This window comes from Didymosphaeria variabile (genome assembly GCF_027946475.1).
Source record: "Didymosphaeria variabile strain IMI 356815 chromosome Unknown scaffold_1, whole genome shotgun sequence".
NCBI lineage: Eukaryota > Fungi > Ascomycota > Dothideomycetes > Pleosporales > Didymosphaeriaceae > Didymosphaeria > Didymosphaeria variabile.
The window spans coordinates 337,777-361,521 of NW_026611620.1; the positions used below are offsets into that span (position 1 = coordinate 337,777).

The 23,745-nt window shown below is 50.6% G+C and overlaps 10 protein-coding genes across 10 annotated transcripts; 3 read left to right on the forward strand and 7 right to left on the reverse strand.

Annotated features, from left to right (window-relative positions):
• Nucleotides 1-1,544: 1,544 nt before the first annotated feature.
• On the forward strand, nucleotides 1,545-4,166 carry N0V89_000088 (uncharacterized protein; the record flags this gene model as incomplete). The annotated part of the gene is made up of 1 exon (XM_056208913.1): nucleotides 1,545-4,166. The coding sequence occupies one exon, from the start codon at nucleotides 1,545-1,547 to the stop codon at nucleotides 4,164-4,166; it is 2,622 nt and encodes an 873-aa protein (XP_056075735.1).
• An 871-nt stretch (nucleotides 4,167-5,037) lies between these two features.
• N0V89_000089 (uncharacterized protein) lies at nucleotides 5,038-5,971 on the forward strand (the record flags this gene model as incomplete). The annotated part of the gene is made up of 3 exons (XM_056208914.1): nucleotides 5,038-5,043; nucleotides 5,303-5,309; nucleotides 5,400-5,971. 3 exons carry the CDS (start codon nucleotides 5,038-5,040, stop codon nucleotides 5,969-5,971), a joined length of 585 nt encoding a protein of 194 aa, XP_056075736.1.
• Nucleotides 5,972-6,073: 102 nt separating this feature from the next.
• On the reverse strand, nucleotides 6,074-6,901 carry N0V89_000090 (uncharacterized protein; the record flags this gene model as incomplete). Its single annotated transcript, XM_056208915.1, has 4 exons — nucleotides 6,074-6,234; nucleotides 6,291-6,443; nucleotides 6,492-6,560; nucleotides 6,616-6,901. 4 exons carry the CDS (start codon nucleotides 6,899-6,901, stop codon nucleotides 6,074-6,076), a joined length of 669 nt encoding a protein of 222 aa, XP_056075737.1.
• Nucleotides 6,902-7,627: 726 nt separating this feature from the next.
• On the reverse strand, nucleotides 7,628-8,601 carry N0V89_000091 (uncharacterized protein; the record flags this gene model as incomplete). Its single annotated transcript, XM_056208916.1, has 3 exons — nucleotides 7,628-7,984; nucleotides 8,030-8,376; nucleotides 8,424-8,601. 3 exons carry the CDS (start codon nucleotides 8,599-8,601, stop codon nucleotides 7,628-7,630), a joined length of 882 nt encoding a protein of 293 aa, XP_056075738.1.
• A 2,201-nt stretch (nucleotides 8,602-10,802) lies between these two features.
• On the forward strand, nucleotides 10,803-12,512 carry N0V89_000092 (uncharacterized protein; the record flags this gene model as incomplete). Its single annotated transcript, XM_056208917.1, has 2 exons — nucleotides 10,803-10,942; nucleotides 11,000-12,512. 2 exons carry the CDS (start codon nucleotides 10,803-10,805, stop codon nucleotides 12,510-12,512), a joined length of 1,653 nt encoding a protein of 550 aa, XP_056075739.1.
• Nucleotides 12,513-13,238: 726 nt separating this feature from the next.
• N0V89_000093 (uncharacterized protein) lies at nucleotides 13,239-14,903 on the reverse strand (the record flags this gene model as incomplete). Its single annotated transcript, XM_056208918.1, has 4 exons — nucleotides 13,239-14,116; nucleotides 14,169-14,368; nucleotides 14,420-14,506; nucleotides 14,707-14,903. The coding sequence occupies 4 exons, from the start codon at nucleotides 14,901-14,903 to the stop codon at nucleotides 13,239-13,241; spliced, it is 1,362 nt and encodes a 453-aa protein (XP_056075740.1).
• Nucleotides 14,904-16,341: 1,438 nt separating this feature from the next.
• Nucleotides 16,342-17,078, reverse strand: N0V89_000094 (uncharacterized protein; the record flags this gene model as incomplete). The annotated part of the gene is made up of 2 exons (XM_056208919.1): nucleotides 16,342-16,469; nucleotides 16,583-17,078. 2 exons carry the CDS (start codon nucleotides 17,076-17,078, stop codon nucleotides 16,342-16,344), a joined length of 624 nt encoding a protein of 207 aa, XP_056075741.1.
• Nucleotides 17,079-17,671: 593 nt separating this feature from the next.
• Nucleotides 17,672-17,940, reverse strand: N0V89_000095 (uncharacterized protein; the record flags this gene model as incomplete). Its single annotated transcript, XM_056208920.1, has 2 exons — nucleotides 17,672-17,766; nucleotides 17,817-17,940. The coding sequence occupies 2 exons, from the start codon at nucleotides 17,938-17,940 to the stop codon at nucleotides 17,672-17,674; spliced, it is 219 nt and encodes a 72-aa protein (XP_056075742.1).
• Nucleotides 17,941-18,342: 402 nt separating this feature from the next.
• N0V89_000096 (uncharacterized protein) lies at nucleotides 18,343-19,388 on the reverse strand (the record flags this gene model as incomplete). Its single annotated transcript, XM_056208921.1, has 2 exons — nucleotides 18,343-19,298; nucleotides 19,352-19,388. 2 exons carry the CDS (start codon nucleotides 19,386-19,388, stop codon nucleotides 18,343-18,345), a joined length of 993 nt encoding a protein of 330 aa, XP_056075743.1.
• Nucleotides 19,389-20,337: 949 nt separating this feature from the next.
• On the reverse strand, nucleotides 20,338-22,573 carry N0V89_000097 (uncharacterized protein; the record flags this gene model as incomplete). The annotated part of the gene is made up of 8 exons (XM_056208922.1): nucleotides 20,338-20,478; nucleotides 20,529-21,058; nucleotides 21,114-21,235; nucleotides 21,288-21,628; nucleotides 21,748-22,011; nucleotides 22,064-22,187; nucleotides 22,234-22,252; nucleotides 22,303-22,573. 8 exons carry the CDS (start codon nucleotides 22,571-22,573, stop codon nucleotides 20,338-20,340), a joined length of 1,812 nt encoding a protein of 603 aa, XP_056075744.1.
• Between the last annotated feature and the right edge of the window lie 1,172 nt (nucleotides 22,574-23,745).

The window sequence follows — 23,745 nt, forward strand, 5'->3', positions numbered from 1 at the left end:
GAAAGGGTCTGCCTATGGATGTTCCGAATTCTATAATGTGTTAGCCTGATCACGAAGATTAATGCCCAGCATGTCTCGCAAACATGGAGAGGCTGGCGCAGAAAATGTGTGCTGACGAGCTGCATGGGCGTCGTTCCCGATGAGGAAGTGATGGATCTCTTTCCGGCTTTTCGCGACGTGCTGTAGGCAGTAACACCCGCGGAAAATCAAGTGATTTGACGAAGTTAGCGAGATATATAGATTGCGTGCAAGAGGTTTATACCACAAAGGTTGCGTTTGTCAAACTCTTCGCTTCCTATGGCATCCTACTTCCATCGACCTTTACATTTCCCACATCTATCTTCACACACGTGGCTCTTAAATTTTGCCCATCAGGGCTTTCTCTAGGAAGCGATGACAAAGAGTAGCTAAAAGGCTCCTGTCCGTAGTGCGTGCGCGCCCGTCACGCTTACTAACGCCGAAGAAGTCACTCTCCAAAAGCACCGGGAGCAGATGCCACGAGGACTGCCACATGTCGTGAGCAACCCTGTACTTCTCACTTTCCCGCAACGTTGTTCAACCGAACCCCACACGTTAAACCTGTTTCGTCGCGCATTAGGATTCAGATCATCACAGATGCATAACGTCGATCGTGATCTGGTCAGGGTTGGTTGCTTCCTTACATCCAAATCGACACTACGCTTGCAGCAATGTTCGTCCTGACGGGTATCATACCTGACCTGGCTTGTACATACGGGGACGAGATCATCAGAAGATCCTTTGGACGAGTTACCTGTATCAGAAATCGGTGATGCAAAATATGGTGCCGGTGCTGGATATCATTCTACAATGGTCGGCAGAGCTTTTAGTGTGATTCGATGGAAAAGAATGGGTGTAATGAGCGAGACGATGCCATCATCACCTTTATTAGTAGAGAATCTACATTCATTTACATTTATGTTGTTGGCGCACTTGGGTTTGGAGGTTCATGGATCTCCCCAATCGAATTTCCTACCGTGCACGATGATGATAAGGTTCACTCCGCGAAAGGGCTTAGAAGCGACCGTCAAGTTGACTTACCTGAATGTGCAAAAGGTACTTAAGCTCACGAAGGAGCGTGAGATGTTTGAGGCTAAAGGATTCGGCGATCCTTCTGCTCGCAAACAATTGTAGCGAAGATTTTATAAGCATCAACACGGGCGAATCATTTGGGACACAATACGAGCTGTACAAGGATTGTTCTTAGGCAAGAAGCGCGGAGTCCCGGGGGCGGAGCATAATGCGGGGGATCGACAGCAAAACGGTCGTTCAGTCCACATTAAGCTACACAGCCATCTCCTAGGTGGCGGGGTGAAGAGGCTAGAAAGCTATCTGCATTATGATCGGTACTCGGTTCTACAAACTGGGCGTACCTTCGCACAATTATGGGCCGAAGGTAAGGGCAATATCAGGCGCAACCTCACATATATAGTATTTGATGATGGCGCAAAGATTTGTTCTTGCAATCGACAGCTTGCAACCTCTCCGCAGGTCAGTTAATCTCCCGTCAATGTGTGAGCGTCAAGATGGCTCTATCACTAGCTCCCGTCACATTCGAGCACCATCGTCCAGCGCTTGGAATCGCAGAGACCAAGCCTCGCATTTCGTATCGCTTTGAAGGAACTGCCGTCGACTGGGAACAATCCGAAGTTGATATCGAGATCACCCAAGATGGTGTGCCGAAAGTCTACAATGTCAAGACACCGGAGTCGGTCCTGATCTCGTGGCCAGGCCCCGAGCTCAAGAGCAAGGACGCCGCTACTGTGAGAGCTCGCGCGCTTGGTTCGAACAATCAGTCATGGTCAGACTGGTCGCAGCCTTCTACGGTCGAAACGGGATTACTGACAGCGGACGATTGGCAAGGTGCCTTTCCGATTGCTGCTGATCGTGCTACGGAGACGAACGCTACGAAACGCCCCGTTCTGTTCCGGAAGGACTTCAGTGTTAATTACACCGTTGCGAAGGCAAGGCTTTACATTACTGCTCTGGGCTTGTATGTCGCAGAGATTAATGGCAAGCGCGTCGGCGACCACGTGCTCGCACCTGGATGGCAGTCTTACAGCTACCGGCATGTTTACGACACTTACGATGTTACCGATCTGCTGAGGGAAGGCGAGAACACTATTGGCGCGACGGTTGGCGAGGGATGGTTCGCCGGCCGGATCGGGTTCAATACGCAGATACCTCGCAATCTTTGGGGCGACACTCTGGGGCTGCTCGCCTTGCTCTCTGTTACGGATGAGTCCGGGAAGGAGCAAACGATCAAGAGCGACCTCACCTGGAGTGCCTCTACGGGTCCGATCGTGTCTTCGGAGATTTACGACGGCGAGGTGTACAATTCTGCTGCGGAAGTCAAAGGATGGTCCACTTCGAGCTTTGATGACAGCGACTGGTTAGCCGTCAAGCAATTGCCGCTACCAGCGGGTGCCTTAGTTCCGTCTGATGGTGCACCCATCAAGCCAGTTGAACAATTGGAGCCTGTCTCTGTGTTCCAGTCCAAGTCTGGAAAGACTATCATTGATTTTGGCCAGAATCTGGTAGGCTGGCTCAAAGTTACTGTCTCCGGTCCTTCTGGTTCGAACATTACATTTCAGCACGTAGAAGTCATGAACGATGGCGAGATCGACACCGTGCCGCTGCGAAGCGCGAAACAGCGCGATACGTTGATCCTCTCTGGCAATGGCACACAGACGTGGGAACCTTCCTTTACCTACCACGGTTTCCGATACGTCCAGGTGGATGGCTGGCCCAGCGCAACTCCGCTAGATGGCAATTCAGTTGTTGCCCAGGTCGTGCACAGTGATATGGAGCGCACTGGGTACTTTGAAAGCTCGCATGCGCTGCTGAACAGGTTCCATGAGAACGTCGTCTGGTCTCTGAGGGGCAACTTCCTCGGCGTCCCAACAGACTGCCCTCAGCGAGACGAGCGCCTTGGATGGACAGGGGATGCGCACGCATTCATGCCAACTGCTAATTATCTTTACGATGCATCTGGCTTCTGGCGCGGCTGGCTCAAGGATGCCTGGTCCGAGCAGAAGCGCGGAGATTATATGGTCCCTCCAATATACATTCCGACGGACGATGTCAACGATGATCAGCGCACGCGCGCGCGCATGCCTGTTTCTGTTTGGGGCGATGTGGTGGTAGGACACCCATACCAATTGTACCAGAACTTCGCGGATAAAGATATGCTCGAAGAACAGTATGACGCTGCGAAGGCTTGGATCGACAAAGGAATCCCACGCAACGAAGTGGGCCTGTGGGACAGATCAACGTTCCAGTTTGCAGATTGGCTCGATCCAAAGGCTCCAGCGGAAGACCCTGGAGCTGCGACCACAGATAAACACCTTGTTTCGGATGCATATCTCATTGAGATGACCCGCCTCTTATCGAACATGAGCGCAATTCTGGGCGAAGACGACCTTGCCGCGCAATATGCGACTCAACGCGGAGATTTGATCGAAGGGTTCCACAAAGCATGGATCGAACCGTACCCCGTCATTGCGAACGTCACTCAGACAGCGCTCGCTCTGGGTATAGCTTTTGACATCTGGGCCCCCAACACTGCTGCTCGCACGGCAGCTGCCGACGCACTTCGCGAAGTCATCAAGAACAACACTTACCTCGTAGGAACCGGCTTCGCCGGTACTCAGCAGCTTGGTAACGCACTCACCTCCATCAACGCTACCTCCGATTTCTACAAGATGTTGGAACAGACAGAAGTTCCTTCGTGGCTTTACGCCGTCACAATGAACGGCACCACTACCTGGGAGCGCTGGGACAGCATGCTGCCGAATGGATCCATCAACACAGGTACAATGACGAGTTTCAACCACTATTCGTTTGGCAGCGTTGCAGACTGGATCCATAAGAAGATCGGAGGCATAGCCCCGGGTTCACCTGGTTGGAAGACTATTGTGGTTGCCCCAGAGCCAGGAGGTGATATCACCAGTGCCAACGCGCATATCCTGAGCCCGTACGGTGCCGTGAATTCGAGCTGGACGGTCGAGGCTGATGGCTTCCATTTGAGCGTTACTGTTCCACCCAACAGTAAGGCTGAGGTGACTCTCCCGGGTTCGGGACAGACGACCACTATAGGCAGTGGAACGAAGACGTTCTTCGTTGAAGGTTACAAGACACCGCAGTAAAATAACGTGAAATAGAATAGTCTCTTTCCGACCGTTGTCCTGCGACATTGCACTTGTGTTCATGTTTCGTGAAGGCAATCGTGTGATGTAGAGAGGAGGGCGAGGGTTCGTGTTGCGAGTTAATTGGCAGGCCACGACCCCAGTTGTTCGCTTATCGATAAGGACCGATATTGCACCGGCATCTCCTTCCGTTCCTGTCTCTTCCCCATACTCGTACGCTCTCCATGTCATTTCTCATTGATGCCTTTTCTCAACCGTCCCGCGCTGGTAACGCCTGGTACGTCAACACCAACACGCGACGATATCGAAGGGAATATTCACCGTTCTGACCCACTTCATCCCGATCTAGGTTCTGTGCTGGCCTAGTAACATCATACCCTGATACTGACGACGACACTCGTGTTGGTGAACAACGACTCTGCGATGGGCAATACAGACCGGGCTGTCGCATATATCACGTGCCGCGCGAGGACAGTTCAATGGCGACAGAAGTAGCAATCGATGAATGGAAAGATGCCGACGCCGGAAACGCAAAGGACCAAGTCATGGTGTTCAGATACAAGGGCAAGTTTGTTGCTGTGAATCATGTACGCGGGCCACTCCTGCCCTTCGAGTTGCAACATTACAGCCAGCTTTGTCGGCTCGAAACGGCGGGACACGCATAACTAATGGAATCAGGAATGTCCGCACTCGTCATATCCATTATCCAACGGAATGACTTTCGACATCGAAGACTTTGGCGTTGCGTTGAGCTCGGGTATAACCTGTCCGAAGCATGAATGGTCGTTCGACATTCACACGGGAAAATCCGACCGCGGAAGCTACAAGTTGCAGGTTTGGGAAGTGCAATTAAGACCAAGCGAAGGCGAAGATGAAGGTGAGGATAGGAAAGAAGTCTGGGTGAGAAGGAAGCAAAGGATAGGATGAATCAGGCCTCCATACTAGAGGATTGTGGTTGCTATTTTCGTCCAGATAACGACGCTAATCTTAATTGGGAAGGTGCGATGGGCGTACTTCTCATGTCGACTACAACGCCCTCTCTCCTACATTAGCGCCCTATAATGTATCAAAGATGACATCGCGCCTTGTATGATCCCGATGTAAAGAATTGCTTTACCAGCTGGCCGGACGCACAGAATATAAGTAGGCAAATTTCTGTCTCCCGTAGATACAGCACAATTCACGGACTACCATCGTTCCTGCTACCCCACCATCTCTTCAAAACAAACCAAGTTCAAGCCAATATGTCTACCAATATTCAACTCCATTTCCGGGTCGCGACTCCAGATGATGCCGCCCAAGTCGCACAACTGGTGCAAGCTGCCTTCCGCCACCAGGACGCTAGATGGACCGGCCCCGACGCAGAGCTCAACCGCCGCTTCACCATGACGCCCGTAGAAGTGCTCTCGACCATCACCAACCCCGACGCCGTTTTCTTGATGGCCACCAACGACAAGGGCACCCTCGTAGGCGCCATGGCCACCATCAAGAAAATCGAGGAGCTCGCTCGCATGGCCATGTTGGCTGTGGACCCAGCGTTCCAAGCTGGAGGCGTGGGACGCCGTGTCCTTGCTCACGCTGAAGAGTATGCTATCAACACGTGGGGTGTTAAAAATCTGGGGTTGAATGCGCTGAACACGAGGGGCTTACTGATTGAGTGGTATGAGAGGAGGGGGTATGTGAAGACGGGGGAGACGTCGCCGTTTCCGGTTGAGGCGTTTAAGGAGTTGGAGTTGCCGGAAGACCTGCATTTCGTGGAGATGGAGAAGAATGTTGAAGGGAGCAAAGGTGCTGGGAGCGTTTGATTCAGAAGGGCCGCTTTCACGACGAAAGGGTGATGGTGCAGCGGAAAGCGATGCGCACGGGTAGACGTGTGGTATGTAGTCATGGTAGCAACGATGAAATATCTAGCTGCCAAAGCTGAATTGCGGGATGCTGATAGTGCTCACGACCCAAGTCTTGCCTCCATCACTTGTAGACATGTCCCCGGTCACACCTGCCCCTTTGTACATTGTCTGTCGGTAGTTCGGGTCGGCGGTATTCAATATGATCTGAGTGTCCGACCACGCTTTCCACGATTAGCGCTAGGCCATCACATATTTCGTACACGTCGAGAGTACTTACTGTGTGCTCCGATCGTGCCACAGTCGTTAGCGGCGCACTCGACAGCAGTACCGAAGCCTTCAGCATGGCCATCGTTCGTGGAAAGCGTAGATACTTGGTTGCCATTGACGGATACGTATTGAGTGTAGTTCCCGCTGGCATCGTCATACTTGTCTGCACGCAACCTGTTAGCGCGTGGGCAACACCAAGACACGAACTCACAGTGCATCGTGATCTTGTCACCCTGCTTTGCAGTAGAGCCTGGAGCCTGGATCGGCACTTGTGAGTTATCTATAAATTGCGTCAGCGCAAATCTCTATCCCTCTCATTCACGATTTATACGTACCTCCCGTCTTCTTGAGTGTATAGGCAAAAATATCCCAGTTTGTCGATTGCCAGTTGTCCGCTATCGACTGGATCAAATCCCCGTTTGAGGTTCCCATACCAACCCACAGCGAAGTGTCGCCGTTCTTGCTTGTTGGAGCTTTCGGAAGGGTGAGCGTGGAAGTAGCCTCTCGAATCCAGGAGCCAGAGCCAACTGGGCCAGTGCTGAAGGCAGGTCCCATAGCTGCTTCAGCTAGCGGGGCCGTCAAGGCTAGAGCAACAGCGAGGAGGCCTTGAGAAGAGATCATGTTTGCGACTGGGCGAGGTCCGCCTTCGTGAAGTCAGGGTTAATATGGGTACCAAGTCTTGGTGGTTGATCCGTGTCGCATGGCACAAATTGGCGCGAATACATTTTATACTTCAATATGCTATCACAAATTGTTTGAACCCCTGATCTTGATGTCAGGTTTATAGCTTTCGTCTTCAGGGCGATTGGTGGAGTCTATAGAAGCATATTGCTACACTGCAAGTAGATCAATCCGAACAACTACTTCTGCCAGTAACACTTCAAGCCTTCGTTGTTGGCTCTGAGGAAAGAAAGCGATAAGAGCATTATAGCACGAATCGGGTCGTGCAAATAATTATCCCGCGTAATTACTCCGACAAGCTAGTCAACTTCTGAGTCGCCGATGCATCAAAACGTTCAGGATCGGAGCAGAGTGTAGAAGGATACTATCGAGTTATAGCCGACTTGAGATGAGATCAGCGAGTCGCATTATAGTATTGTTGCCGTGACTAGGATGGCAGTGGCCTTCTGTTCTCCCCTGCGCGTAACATTCTCCACCAACAACCATGCGTTTGAAGTGCAGCAGATAGTCTACCATGATTCAAATAACGTATGTTCCCACACAGATCATCATAGGTTGGGTAGTCGTATGGAATGGTTGAAAGCATTAGTCGATCGAGGTAGACCCAAATAGTCAGCTTCCATTACAGCCAAACAGCACTGATTTGCTTTCGATTCTTCTAGCTGTTTACTCCAAATAATCGCCTCCAGTCTCCTTATGAATAACATCAAACAACGGTTTCGCAGAGAACCAGCCTGCCATAGGTGTTCCAACCGTCTTGCTCGTGAACACCGCGTCTTCATCTGAAATCTTCATTGTCTCGCCACCCCGTCCTCCAGCCGCAGCATCAGCCAAAAGCTGCGCATGGCAGCACTTTTCCAGGCTGACGAACCAGAATACCGCCTCCTCGATGGTGTGCCCAACTGTTAGTAGACCGTGGTTTTGCAACAATGCCGCTTTGTGAGATCCGAGTTGAGAAGCAATGTTTTGTCCCTCTTCTTTCGCAAGAACGACGCCCTTGTAAGAAGTATAGAGTACATGATCCTGTTTATGTTAGGTTTTGTTTACCGTTCTTCTCGGTGAACTCACATTGTGAAATGCGCACGAGTCCTGCGTGATCGTGTCCAGATTTCTCCCTAGCGTGCAAAACGATCGACCGTAGATAGAATGCGAATGCGCCGCAGCAATCACGTCAGGTCTTGCTTGGTGAATCGCAGAGTGGATCATATATGCCGCAGTATTCAATAGCCGGCACTCTCCGCCGCCGATAACTTCACCCTCCTCGTTCACAAGAATGAGGTCGGATGCCTTGATCAGGCTGAACGAAACACCGAATGGATTCACCCAGAAGGTTTCGGGGTCTACGGGGTCGCGTAGCGTGATGTGGCCTGCGACTCCTTCGTCGAACCCGAGTTTACCGAAGATGCGGAACGCAGCTGAGGTAGCGTTAGTGGTTGTGAGACTGTCGGATGGACATCATTACCAGCCAGTCGACCTTTCAAGTATGCACGCTCCTTGTAAGGGTCATCGAATTTTGGGGGACCAGGAATCTTGGTCTTTTGCACTGATGCTTCAGTCTCGGTGATGCCTGGTTCGAGTGGTGCGGCATTGGAAGGCTTCTCGCCATTGGGGTGGGGCTCAGTAGCTGAGGGAGGCGACATGTCTAGAGAGTAATATATGTCAATATGGAAAGTCTGTTTGAGCGACCGAGCGTGTTAGTGCTGGTGGATCCCGAAACGAGCAGATAGAAGAGAAGAAGTAAGCAGACACGCGAGTGAAGATGTGTTACGTTTGTAATGCAAATGGTTGGAGGTGAGAGCTTACCTCGGAACGGTGAGTGGGGGGACAAGCTGCGTTCCTACCCCGCATATAAGCCATCAGCCACTAAGTTGCATCAGAAGAGCTTGAACGTGTTGGAAGATGTCTTAGCGCTACTGGCGTGATCTTTTGTGGGGTAGCGCTGATAGGGAATGAAACATCACCACGAACTCGAATTAGCTTGGTTGTGGGAATACACTTGAAAGCGATCACCCATACAGTTGTAGCTATAAGACTGGACTGAAATGAAATCACGAATCGTATTTATAGAAATCTATCGTATACTCGGAGAAAAGAGTTTTAGGTTGCATTGATGAGCCTCGACAGATCCCCCACGCTAATCATCTCAATTAGGAAGGTCAGGACGCGAAAAATATCTCTTTCGGGGCTAAGTTCCGCAACAACATCCACTGGAGATATACCACGCACGAACATCATCATCAACATCAAGAGTATCACTGTGATAAGTGGTTGTAAGAAGGCACGGTGACGGCAATTGGGGATCTTCCTAGCCAAACCTTCAGAAAAACTCCGACTCGTTTCGCAAAGAACATAAGAACAAAATCGTGGGCAGAACGCTCATCATATGCGTGGGTAAAGATACGAGGAAATCGTACCAAGTCGATATTTGAGTAGGAATAAGTTCTTCGTGGTTTCGAACCACCAAAGAGGTAGAACTCATAGCAAGGATCGTCTCTGTTGACGTGTATCATGACACAGGCACCCTCATCCCTTACAGTTTGCCTTTGATTTGCTTCTTGCGCTCTTCATCTCCCTTAAGCTTCTTCCACCACTCAGCCTTCAACTGCAACACGGCAAAACCCCTCCCTGCCCATTCATCCTGCCACGCCGGCAAACCCCCACCTTCTTCTCCAGCCACCTTGCGCAGGAACTCTAAGTACTCGGAAAAGTTGGGCTTGATCTCATGGAAAAGTGACGTTGGTCTTTTGTGCGGTTTTAGTACCCCGGAGATAATGTGGAAAACCTGGAGCTTCTGTCCAGGGCTCCAGCCAAGAGCATGCTTGGAGGCAAGACGGGTATTGCACTTTCAGTGTATCCATTGACATACAGGAGAGGTGACGCGAAGCCGGGTGTGATCAGGTGATACGCTCACTTATACAGAGACGGATGCATGCGATTCAGGCGCCGATTGAAGAAGTGCGTAAGCACCATAAGAGTATATGGTCGCACATCTCGCGTTGTTATCTGCGCAAAATATTATGCAGCCACCATTTCGACGCGCTTTGTTCTTTTTCCGTGATTGACATCGGACATGGCTAGGCGATCTGGGGATAGCATGAAAGCTGCACAGCTCCATCCTATGTGCGACGCATGGGAAGAGTTGCTTTAACGCGGCGGGCATTGCACGTAGCACCAGTGTCTCTCTTGATGCTATTGATCTCGTAAAAAAGAGCTTGTTGTTTTGCGCAAAGCTTGGAGCTCAGAAGTCGTGTGCCCGATGCGGTATCCTATCTAGAAGCGAGCAACAAAAGCTGACAGGTTAGCAGTCCACACATATCTCTAGGTATAATATTGACCATGTGTAAATTCTGCTGCTGCGTTCGGAACAAGAAAGTTTTTGAAAATCGAGAGGATTTTGCGGCCTGGCACTCTTGGGTCCTATGTTTGAGGACGAGAGCGTTAGTCTGTGTATGACGATGGGATGTTGGAGCAGAGGTCGTATGCCTTCCAAAGGATTACGATCGAATTTATTAGACTTTTTGCCTTTTTGCCCGGACGATCGCCGAAGGTGCCAATGAGGAAAAGCGTGGTTTCATATACCTCCGCACCTCGTCAGCCCTCGGCGCCCGTGCCGCCGGAGAGTTCGAACTTCACGATCACTTTGACTCGACACCCATTGCAACTGTGTTATCAAAATGGTCCCAAGTCACTGTACAGATTGATGCGATTCGGCGCCTGCTGCGTGAGCGTGCACCGCTGCGCATTGTCCGGCTGAAACGGGGCATCTCTTCTGCATTCTCAGAGTATTCCTACTGTCCTCGGTGGATGCAGAGCATTCACACCACACTGGCAAGTCCTGGCCATGGTCACCATCGACTTTGAAGGACATGAGGCACGAGCGAAGAAGATCATTCCTCACACACCCGAGGCCGGCGATCTGTACTCTACTGGGACTTGTTATGAGCGAGAGCCTGTGTCGCTAGAGTGGGAGGTACTAGACCCGTAGGTCACCGCTCAATTCAGGGATCTTGAAAGGTCATTGCACTAACTCCAGTATAGCAAAAGCCAGAAACTACCTTATCTAGCTCACATAAAGAGCCTTTCGAAATCATGGAGAACCCTGCGGCATCTGGCCGACTTCATGGAAGTGGGTACCACGCCACTGCGGTGGAACGACCTCGTAACCAATCCAAAAGAGCGAAAAGAACGAACGCATCGAACAAACATCACACTTGTGGAATATGGAACAGCCCATCGTCCAAAGCAAACACACATTACCACTGCTGAATCTCTGAAGGAAAGATTATCCAACCTTCCACAAAGTGATAGTCCTGTACATCGCCTGTTCATAGTGGAAGATCTCTCGCGGCAGGTTATTGAACAACTCGGCTCACGCTTTGATGTAGATCCATTGTTTTTCCGAGAGCAGATCGACGACTATACATGGTACAATACAAGAGATCCGTGGGCTAGCCCGCCAGCTCTAGCAGCAAACTTGCAGCATTGTCAATGGTTCCGCGTTCGCAACGTTAGACTGCGCTACTTTGCCTCTGATGACTCGTTTCAGAACGCACGGCAAGACTCAAATAGCTTCAACGTTCTTCGCCGACCAGACAATGATGAGAATCACTGGCTGTATCTGGATGCACCTGATTCAATCATCTCTATTACGCGCACACGATCGACTGTTTGGATTGGGAAAGACAAGTCCTGCGGTAATGGAGCGGTTGCTATAGTACTCTTGGACCCGACAGTATGCGATGGGCGTCCACTGTGGCACGACCGGACGAACTGGCTCTGTACCCCCAGCATGGACAGTACAACCTCGCCTGCCTTCGAACCTTCAGGATCTTTGTACAAAGACATCGTGCAGATGTCAGCCGCGTTTCCGTGGTTTGAATCAACCTCAGCACAGACGTCTGTCGACACACAAGTCTTTGCCAAACCCATGCTGTTCACTGTCTGCGCAGAGTGGCTCGTGGTATGCGACTATATCAAGGCGCGCCTCGCGCAGATCGAATGGGAGCTTGAAAAGCCAAGCCTCTTCCGCTCCAAAGGCGATATTATCGATAACTCGCTGAAACGTCTGCATACCTGGCGACGCGTCTTGCCTACGTACCGCGAAATGGTCACAGAGACGCTGGACCAGGCCCTTCCCGCCGCCGCGCGACTGACCTCACCCAGTGGTTCCGCATTCGCAGACATCACACCCGATTTCGAGCGCGTGCTAAACACGCTCAACGAATTGCAAGCCCGCGTCGACCGCCTCACTTCTATTGTCACGGCCGAAATTACGATTGAAGACTCGCGTCGTGGACTGCAAGAGAATCATAACCTCGCGCGGTTGACGTGGCTAGCGACTACTTTTATTCCTCTGTCATTCGTGACAGGCCTGTTTAGCATGCAGAACGATATTAGCGACATGAAGGTGACCTTTGGGTGGTACTTCGCAGCTGCTATACCCTTGACAGCAATCATTCTGTTCATCGCGTGGCATGCAGGCGGACAGAAATCCAGAAAGCAGAAAGCAGAGGCTCCCAGCGTGTCCATGCATGAGCGAAAGAGGAAGTAATAGTCGGTTGCAGTGGTTTCACGCCCCAGTAGATGTACATGGTGTATACCCATAGACTTGGTATAGCAACGAAGAAGAACGATAGAATCTACTAGTGTAGACCTTAGCTTGTGGGGGAACTCCCCCGAATTGCAAGAGGCGCGTAATTTCAGCCTGGTATTCGGCAAGCTGTTGCGAACCAGGAGTGCATCCCTTCAGTCTCGCAACTACATTCACCGCCCTCCAAAATCTTTGCATGCCAAGAGTGTTTAAACGGCCAATATCAAATGCAACCGACTAGTGAATGACCGGTGATTGGCATTTGGATGCGATGACTGTGGTCATCTCACGCTCATTCACCTTACTTATTGCATCTAGAGCATCCTAGATTGGTCCCTCAGGCAAAGAACACGCTGTGTGCTTAGCTAGGATGAAATCTTGCTTCGAATGATGTCTCTGACTGTTGGGAAGATGCGATGGATGACGAGAATGAGACATCGACTGTGACGAACATAAGTTCTAAATAGGCGAGAGGGATGTACCGCATGGGGAAGGTTCGCACAAGGTCCTATTTCAGCTTGTACCGAACCTGTAGTCTGTTCAACTTCAGTTTTGTCAATTATAACGCGGTTCAGAAATAGTATAATAAAACAGTGATTCTGTAAAATGTTTTCGTATATTTCACTCTTTTGCATCTCAGCTTATGAGAGTCTATATTCCCAAGTCTATCCACCCATTCCTAACCATCTAGCTGAACCAAACATTCACGCTCTTCCAGTTCACATACTCAGGGCCGATCTTCTTCAGGTCGCCCACACCCAGATTCGCCGCATCAATAGCAATCTCATGCTTCGTGATGTCAATCACCTTCTTGACTCCGTCCACGCCATACACATTGCTGAGCATGAACGGTCTTCCCAGACCAACTGCCTTTACGCCGAGCGCAAGTAGCTTCAATGCATCAGCGCCGTAGCGTACGCCTCCGTCAGCGTACACCTCAACCTGCTGGAAGAGGCTAGGCTCCTCTTGGTAGATCTCCAAGGCAACTTCGAGTGAAGAAGGTGTGGTATCTAGCTGGCGGCCACCGTGGTTGGAGAGGTAAATCGCCTTCGCACCAGCCTTTACGGCGAGGCGAGCATCGTCCACGGTCTGGATACCCTTCGGTATAATCGGGAGCGAAGTCATGTTGCTGAGTTGCTTGTACAAGTCCCAGGTCAAGTAGCTGTACGAGCTGTCCGCCGAACCAACACCGTACCGTGCCGCGCGGTGTCTGTTTCCATCTGCCGCCGAGTCCACAGTCAAAACGATCGCCTTGGACCCGAGCTCCTCAATGTGCTTGAACAACTCTTGAGTCTCGGTGATGTTTTCCGAGAGGTAGACCTGCTGGAACAAAACTTGAGAGCTGTTTCCCTTTGCGGCGGCAATCTCATCAATGGTCTTGGTTCCGAGGATGGACGCCATGTAGAGGATGTCGCCGTACGCCGCGCCCTTGACGAAGTTGAGCTCGGCATCGGGATGAGCGTAGCCACCGCGGGCGCAGGGCGCGATGAAGAAGGGGGCGGAGAAGTTGTGACCTAGGATGGTTGTCGGGAGAGTGCTTTCGATGTTGGTGATGTCAACCAATACTTTGCAAGGTAAGCTGATATTCTGTATATGACAGAGCTAAGTTGTACTCACCACGCGGTCGTAGGCGGAAGCGTTGGTACACTTCAAGATTGTTCCTATAGGACCACTCTCCCGCCGCTCCGTTGCGGTAGTAGGTGTAGTTCTGTGGGGTCATCTTGCGGCGCGCCGCCCAGTCAAAATCGGGCAGCCCGATGATCTTGTCCAACGGCGGGAGAGTGCCATTGGCAGTGGAGCCGAGGACTTCGTCAATCCTAGAGAGATCAGCTGTCAAACCCTCGTGTCGGTAACCGTGCGATGCTCACCCAGTATCCGGCTCGTTCAAAAACGGCCTAGCAGCGAGTGCGACAGACGCAAACGCAAGAATGGAGCAGCGCATCGTGAATGAATGACTTGGGGTTAGAAAGGTGCGAGTTGCCGAGAAGTCCTACCCATATACCAGGCGCCTTATCATAGCAATAAATACTCTGCTGGAAGATTGGGCAAGTGGTACGGCCAAGACTTCTTCTTACGAAGCATTACCAACTTTTGAGGAAATTGCTGCAAACGGGCCTTCCTCGGACTAGCCGGCGGTCGAATGTTTCGTGCATACCTGCCCAGCCACGGCATCATTTCCGCAGTCGCAGTAGGTGGTTTCGTTTCGAGAAGAGCTTCCACCGTTTCGCGTTTATCATTCGGAGGAATGCGGCGGGGCGCGCTACCGCCATTGGGCAGGTTGAGACTGGGATTGGGCAGGTCGCCTACCTTGATTTCGACAACCTGAACACCGGAACTGCCTCTATAGGCCATTGCTTCAAGCGGTGTCTCTCGGCGCAATTTTACAAGTATCTTGGTAGGAGACCGCGATCTCGAAAAAAAGTATGATATCATGGCGGAGGCTCGCCTTCGCCTTGTACCACGGTTCCTATCCTAGGCATAACCACCCCACGACACAAGTCAAGTCGCAGCTATTCCCACGAACGATGCCTAACAGCTCCTGGTGAAAGTGCCGAAAGAGGGGAGCGCTGCTGTGAATCGATTGACATCCGAAATTGGCTTGAATTCTGCAATCTGTAAGTAGGCAGAACATTAGAGATCGATAACGAGACGCGCGAATGAACAGAATCTTGGTGGAGAGCAATGGTTTCGTTGACGCCAGCTTGGCATGGGTGGCCGCTACTATCGATGTCCACAAATGGATCCATACACCGAACTTAGGAAGGTGGTACCTTTGCAAAAGTTATTGTGCGATACGCAAACAACTCTACAAACAGTGAGCAATGAGTGCACTGAGGTGAGAATCTCACACCGATAGACCCATACTATCTGCAACAACATAGATGGCCTTCACGACGCCCGATGTCGGCTTGATTGTTGCAAGTTGAATTAGAGAGGTGGTACGTGCGTAATAATGAACAAGCATGAGATGCGCATCGATCGAGAAGTGGGTATCTCTTTGGCCAGACTCTCATGCCGATCGGCTGGTCTTACCTACGATATAAGTGTCTTTCCAAGTCGACGACGTAGTGCGGTCCAATGCACACCGGTCTCTCAAAGCAATGCCCTCGACCAAGCATCCGGATTATCCATGGTAACATGCCATTGATCGCATTGACGAAATCTGCGAATGCTATACTCTGATACTTGCGGCCGTTTGAGCTGCCTGTCACCGGGACCTGGCAGAACAGTTTGTTGAGATCAGTAGAAGCTATCATCGATGCTTTGCGGCAGCAGCTTGCTGTCGCCCCTAGTTGGCGCTATGGAGGCCATGGTGAAAGCTCGTTCGTGTGTTCTGGAGGGTTGAAAAGGCCACACTTGGTTGATATACCTGGAAATTGTGGAAAAGTTGCGTCGCGCGCCAACCAAGTATGTACTGATATCATAGTATCCTTCATCGTCTACTGCGACTCCGCTCACGTTCGGTAGGCAAAATTGCTGGGGACGCCCTTTGGTGAAACATCAGATCTGAGCACTCTGTCGCTCGAAATAAACAGCAAGTTGGTGGGTAAGCTCATGTAACCCCATGCCGTGATATGCAATGTTTGGCGATGCAGTCTCGTGACTTGTAATGGGAATAAAGTTGCTCGATTTTGGGTATCATAAACTACTGCGACGCTATCAGCAAGGTCTCGATGTCTTGGGAAGGACTGCAAACCTAAGACTACTTCTCTTGCACCTCCGATCCTGTAATGTCAGCCGGAATGAGGCACGCTGTGGGTATTGATGTGTTGATCCTTCACCTCGAAGATCATGAAGCCCACTTCGCAACCTGATTCGGTACTAGCCTTTTGAACGTATTGATCTGCATGGTGTGCAAGTTCGTCCGCATCTCCAGAACCTCAGGCCTCAACAGCAGCGTCTTTTGTTGCCTGTATTCTGTTGGACTTTGTACCACCATGTAGTCGGGAATATGCGTGTTCGGCGGCAGTACGCAATGCGCAACGATCGTGCAGTACTGAACACATTAATCCTCGGCTTTGCCAACGTACTTCTGTCTCCACGCACCTTTCCAATCACGCAACCCTTTCCCACATATGCCCCAACTTCGATGATGGTTCCCTCTCCCACCTCTGCTGCCTCCACGACAGCCGTCGCCTCTACGGTGACATTGCGCCCTAAGACGGTCCCTTCGCCGCGCGAGGAGTCGCGCACGCTTGTCCGCGACGACATGCTGGCCATGCTGCTCCTCTTGCTTTCATCTACGCTATCTCCCATGCCTACACCGATCTTTGCTCTTTCCCACAGAACGACGTTCTCACCAATAACCACAGGAGCGAGTGTACTGCTCACTTTGGCGTGCGGATGGAGCACGGCATTCGGGCCGACAGTGATGGGCTGTGTGCCTGTGAAGCTTGCGTGTTGGGCAACAAGGACACTCGGGTCAATGAAGAGGGCGTTGTGCTTCGGAAGGATGGAGGTGCGCTTGTTCATGGCCGACGTGCGGCGCGCGCCATCGGGCCGCGAGGGCGTGGGTTGCGCGGACATGGTAGGGAATACGGGGCGCGCGGGAGAATTCGTAGGATTTGTTGTTCTTGGATTTTGAGCTGATCCGCTCACGGTCTGCTGAGTCTGCGGAGCAGCTGCGCATCCATAGTGGTGTTCATGGTGAATGGCACTCAACAATTGGGCCGAGGCATCTCGCTTACTAATCTATCGATAAGACTACTCGTACGCGTGCGTCTGCGTCACATACAATGCATTTGACAAGTGTCATATTTTGTTCCGATAAAACAATGGTCGACTTCTTCAATGTATGCTCTACCTTTCTGAAAATAATTGCTCGGCAAGATGCTCAATTCACAACAATATGTGAAGACATTGTTACCATGTAAGATCGTAATGAGGATGAGATCATCGACTACCTATGATAAAAGATGGTTCGGTCAAAAGCAAGCTTCACATGAGGAAACCTCTTGCAGGGTCAGGTTATACTAATGTTTGTCATCCGTTACTTGCTTCAGATTCTCAAACATCCGTATTTGCACGCAGGTAAAAGTGGAACTTGGGTATGGATGAAGCTCATCACAACAAATTCAATTACGATTTGATTGACAGATTTTCTTTAATAGTTATCGCCATTATTCGCCCTGACCTTGCTTTCCGTAGAACGCGTTCTCGCCACCAAGCTCCTTGAGTGCCTGCTTGGATTTCTCCTTCGACTCCTGACTCGTATCTGTACATCTCATTAGCAGTGCCTCTGTGGCGCGGTGCCAAAGAACATACTTGGGTTGCTGATGTTCGCCTTGTGTCCGCTAGCCTTATTGCTGATATCTTCGGTCGTGTTGTTAATGTTCTGGTCGGCTTCGGAAAGGCCTGCAGCATTCATTTGGTGGCTTGGCTCGGTCATTGTTATGATAGTGATTTAGTATTGGCGACTGAATATGGACTGGTCGTAAAGTCACTGGGAGAGTTTCGTATTGTGAAATATTATGGTATCTGCTTCTGCAGCGCAACCGCCCTGTAACAATCCACTATATACAACGCTTCGGAAGTATGGCACATCAATGACGCTAGTGACGTAGACATGTGAAGCGCAACTTGGAGTTTTGTGGTGCTCTAGGCTTGGGCGATGTCATTACGATGGGTTTTTGCGGAGAACCTGGTATCGAGCCGAGCCTAGTGTTAGTGTGAAGGTATGAACATGCCAGGAAGTATCACACTGCAAGTGTATTGGTCTAGACTATCGGGTGTTGTGCTAGCTAGAGGCCACATGCCTTGGCAAGACCCACGTCATATCTTGATACCATAGTTAGCACAGACTCTGGAACCCGTCCCTGTCGGTTTCGATATCCTTCGGCATGTTAATCGTCACCATAGAGACGTTCTCAGGTGCAAGCGATCTAGAGTAGGTCGCGGCTGTGAAGAGTACCTTCAGCGTACAAACTTGCCCACCTTCGCGACTCTTATTGAAGGATTCGACCGTTTCCGTCATGATGTCGATCAGATGGGTCATCTTAGATTCCCACCTCCGATCGTAGTACTCATACCCATCAATCAGAACGAATATCGCTTGGTGTAGTCCGCCAAGAGCTTTCAGAAGAGCACCTATGACTCGGAGATACGCACGGAATGAGTCTTGCTGCGATTTCGAAATATCCTTTTGCTGAAGGTCCGACAAGACTGACGAGCCACCTTGACCATGATCCCAATCAATGTCGGGTAGTGCCAGTAGCTGGGTGAGGATTGATTTCGCCAACACTAGCGGCCCCGATGTTTCCTTGTCGAACGGGCTAACGGCATGGATCCCGCAGAAGAAAGTCAAAACAAGATTCTTTTTGAGCTTGCTTTGCCGTTGGTGAAGAAGCGATATCAGATACGAAAGAGGTGAGATCTTTTCCATATCTCCATGACCTTGAATGCACAGAGCCTGAGAGTCGTCCGACAACATCCAGGCCTTGAAGTACTCGTGGTTTGCGGCCCATTGCGATCGAGACTGGAATGCAAGGGATCCAGCGATGCCAATCCCATGAGAGGACAAGATGTCGGATGTCGATTCCGATGTATCTAGGTCCAACTGGAGGGTTTCCGCTAACGAATCAGGAGTATGAGCCTGTGGAGTATGAGCCTGTTTAACGAGCATCACCTTGAGATTCCGAATTTCGTCGTTTGCGTCACACAATGATTGCGCAATCGCCTCTTTCTCTTCCTTTAGCGCAATGTTCTCTGCTCGCAGCTTCTTGATGTCCTTCTCTAATTTTTCACGCCCTAGGCTTCATCAGCGATGGTATTTTCGAAGGAGTACTTCTGTGCATACTCACTCTCATTCTTAGGCACTTCCTTCGGACGCCCATACATGTTGCTCAAGGTTGATCTCACGTCTTCGTTCCTGGTTGCCTTTCGTGATGTCCGCAATTGCTGATTTGAGAGTTGTTTTCACTGTCACCACGCTCTAATCAACTGAGCTAATCGACCTGGTCGTTGTTCGATGGATGAAAATTTGAGCTTTTACGAAAGAATTGCAGCTGCTTTATTGTTTAGGCTAGAAAGTATAAAGGAATTAAGGCTATGTATACGAGATCTTATACTTCGAGGGAAAGAGTCAGATAGCTTAGTAGGGTGAGTCAAGGGTCTGTGTCACGGTACCTGGCACGGGTCATATGTGGTACTACCTACGGCACACTAGATCTGCCTCATCACTCATACTTCAATATACAGTTCGCATACACTCATAGTCTGGACAGATAAGCGAAGCTCGCGTACTACCGAGCTTTACCCAAAATAGCACCCATTTGAATCCGTGTAACCTTTCATTACTGTTGCCCATTGCAGCATTTTAGTATCCTAGGCTCATAGCTAGTGCAGAAACCCTTGTGTTACATTCTCAAGAGCGCATTGGAAGCTTGTGTAGGCTTGACGTCTATGTTGACCTATTGTGAGTATCCTGAGTCCTTGAACAAGCTACCCGAGACACTCTGATAAACCTTTTAACAGTCACCTCTGATGATTTGACCTAGGGGGCAAAACTGACTTCGACTCTTGAAGCTCTCGTTAGTCATCACCAACGGCAGCTTCGGTTCACAAAATTCCTGTGCTGATATTGGCAACAGTGTCTTCATTCCTCCGGTCTACAAACTGTTCCGTGTCGAATATACCCCGCTGTTCTACATGTTCTTCAATAGGAAGAGGGCCGCAAAACTTCCGAAAAATGTTAATACTTTCCTAGCAGAGTGCTTATAAAAATGCAACATTGTACACGAACAGTATCCACCAAATAAGAGCGTAAGACACAAGCATGGCAAACGAATCACCCCTCAATTAAACCATGCTCCTTGAACCCGCCAACCCACCGATCAAAAGCATCGTCTGACTGAGCAACCTCAACAACAGTGCTAATAAGCGACACCTCAAGCCCCTTGACCTGGTCCCTCTCGATCTCAAAATCTCCCTACGTGTTCCGTTAGCCAATGGCCGAGAAGACCGCAACACACCACTTACCAGACCAAGTCTATAGTGCAGATGCTGCTTCAAGTAACCCAGCGCCTCATCCTCCGTCGTCGCACCAGATTCAATAGCCTTTTTAAGCGCAAGGGATAAGTCAATGGTATGAGTAGTCGTCTGATCAACTTGCAACATCGGCGCACCGAGTGTAGACGCTAGCCCGACGAAGGACTCTGCGTTCTGCCAGTCCCTCACGTCGGAGGGAATGTCGCCTAGGAAGAGTAGCACATTGTAAGGTGCACCGCCGCCTGCGCCGTTGTCTAGACCGTAGGATGGGAGGTTGATCTCGGCGAGGTAGAGTTCTTTTGTTGCCGGTGTAGTGTCACGTTCAGACACGCGCTTCGCTTTAGTGGATGTAACGAGCACGTCAGACGGACCAGAGTATTGCGCTTTGATGGACGCGACTAGAGTAGCGTTCGTAGGGCTGTCAGCTAGCTCGGGGTAGGTGTAGCCCAGGTCCTGGATGTTGCGCGCGGAATTCGAGGTCCAGAAATCGCCAGCGGCGTTCTTGTGGAATGGTGTGAGGGCTGGTGTTTCCTATGAGCGTTTTTGGGATTTTGAAATAGAGGCGATAATACTTACGCGAAGAGGCATCTAGCTGGTCTCCAATACTGATGGTGTAGGTCGGCGTGTTTGCAGCGCAGGAAACAATATATGTACCAGGGAATATGGCTTGGTGAAGTGCAAGCTGGCGATCAACATTGCTACCCCGTGCTGTTAGCATAGTCCACTTCTTACAACGCGAAAGACACCTACGCGTGATGCATCCAGAACATGGGATCGAAAGCCGTCGCCCCACTTGGGCTCATATGTCCGGGGAAGTTGGCATTATGAATAGCATTGTGGAGATTCTCGAGGGTGCCAGCTTTTGCAGTCCCATCGCAAGCTTGCGCACTGGACGCCTGAGCGAACGTTTGATACTGCGAAAGAATGTTGTAGAGTAACGTCCGCTGACTAGATAGGATGGATCGAAGCTTGGAGTTCAACGCGGGATGATCACTAGCTGTCTGCCCAGCACGAATTGTTCGGTCATTGTCTTGACAGACTGCGGGTAAACCTCCGGTGGCGCCTCCTGGGCCGGTGAACAGCGGGCAACCCTAGTATCGTCAGACGTGCGGTCAAAAGAACAGCGCCATACAAAACTACGAGGACAATGTGCTGCCGAAGGTAGGCAACTCGACCTCCGGCATAAAATTGCGGATGCAGATAGACTTACCGTTCCGTTTATCTCTTTATTGTCCAAAGGATGGAAATTGTAGTCATAGAGTGGGTTGTCGATTTGCGCAGCCGTGCCATTAGGAAACGTGACCGAGACCTTTTCGGTCGTCATGGAAGTAGGCACTACGGGCTGGTCGGTAGGAAGAGCCTTTGCCCAATCCCAGTAGGGGATGCGGATTTTGGTCGCTGCATCTTGATACTTGGTTTGCAACGCTGTAGGGAACTGAGCAGCGATGCTGTGAGCGACCTTTTGCAGGTTTTGCTGTTCTTGTCAGTACAGCAAACGTTTGCGGGGGTGTGCTAGACAGACATACCTCGAAAAGAGCGAGATAAGGACGATGCCAAGTGCCGAAGAGCAGATGGTTGTGCGGACAGTAACCCAGAAAGGCGGCACTCTTCCCATCCAGATTGCTGCCTTCTACACCATCCCAGGCATAACTTGACGACGTCAGGAAGTTGATCCATTTTCTTGACGAGTGCTTACTAGGGCATCCCATGAATTCCTAGATTTGGGTTAGATAGCAAGCCTTGACCAGTGTGAGGATTGACATACCTGCAATCTGATACCACGAATCAATGACGTGCTGATCCATCGCCTGAAATTCCGTCATGGCGAGCAAGAACAGATTCCATGGCTCTCCACCTGCCTTCTCCAAATCGCGAACCTCTACACGGGGATAAACACCCCCTGACGCGCCGGTGATGGCATAGTACGAGCCTGGAGACTGCCGCTTCTCCACCAAGCCGCCCTCAGTGGTGAATAAAGGGGAGCCATACGTTGAAACCGTCAGCAGTGACACTGCAGCGATTTTATACGACCTCATCACAACGAAGACAACGTAACAAGGGTCAGAAACAAAAGTGAAAAGAGTAGGCAGGCTGTAGATCAATTTGGATCACCTTGTTCAGGTTTTATACTTTACTCAGCCCATCACATCTCAAAACCGTTCATCACTCGTTCGTTAAGCAACGGCTACTACGTGGACAGGGCGCCACCATACAAGCCATTTGCATTGAAGGAGTTTCGTTTAGCACCGACCATTGGCCTACGAGTCTTCCAGATGCTTTGAAGATTTTTCGAGAAGGATGGCGAACGTTTGTTAGCAGATAAGGATTACGGTGGACCTGGTCCGTGGGAAATAGGCCGTCAGCCGCCACTAAGCTGCACGTGGGTGCACCGACTTCGTGCGAGCAATGAGCCCGATGCTGCGGCTCGCACGGCGTCAGCAACATCACTAAGTAAAGCAATAAGATTGTATACTAGGTGACTTATAAGTCACAGTGTCTGTTCAAATTTTATGGGAGGGCCACCAACTCAATCACGAAGAAGAGTTTCCCGTTTAAACTTTTGGGGCTGAGATCCTCGTCCCGCGCGCTCGGTGCAGGTAATCCGCGTATATTATCTCTGGTAGGTTGTTCATCGCGAAGTTTTCTCCTTTGGCAAACTTTGTGACTCTGAATCTTTGAGCGGCTTGTGCCGCAAGTTCGGCTCGCTCGCGCGAGTCCACCATTAGAAAGCGATGTTAGCTCGCAAATGTGATAGGATTCGAGTCTTGCAGAGAGAAATACCCGATACGAGCGTACCAGGCGAATGGGTAAGACAATGAATCCTACAAGCACATGGCTTGGCGCTTAAGAGTAAGCAGCACCGCCATCTCGGAACGGGCGGTGCAGGACTGTCGACGAACGATGGGATGTGGCTTGGGTGAGATCTGCATATCAGATTCGACCGTCACGTAAGCGGTCGACGATGTTTGGAGGAGATACGTCCAAAGGTATGTATCGATTAACGCAACCTTTCTCAAATTGCGGTAGATTCAGGATGGAAAAAGCAACAACCGGGCGAACCCAAAGTGGTGTTGGGGTGGTAGGAGGTCAATGATTACGGTTCCTCGCGGTTCGAGGCGAGCACCAAAGCACGTGCACTGTTCTCTTCGATCCTTTGATCGTACCTCCTGGATCTGGTCACTCCACCTTGCCGCAAAATCGACGCAGT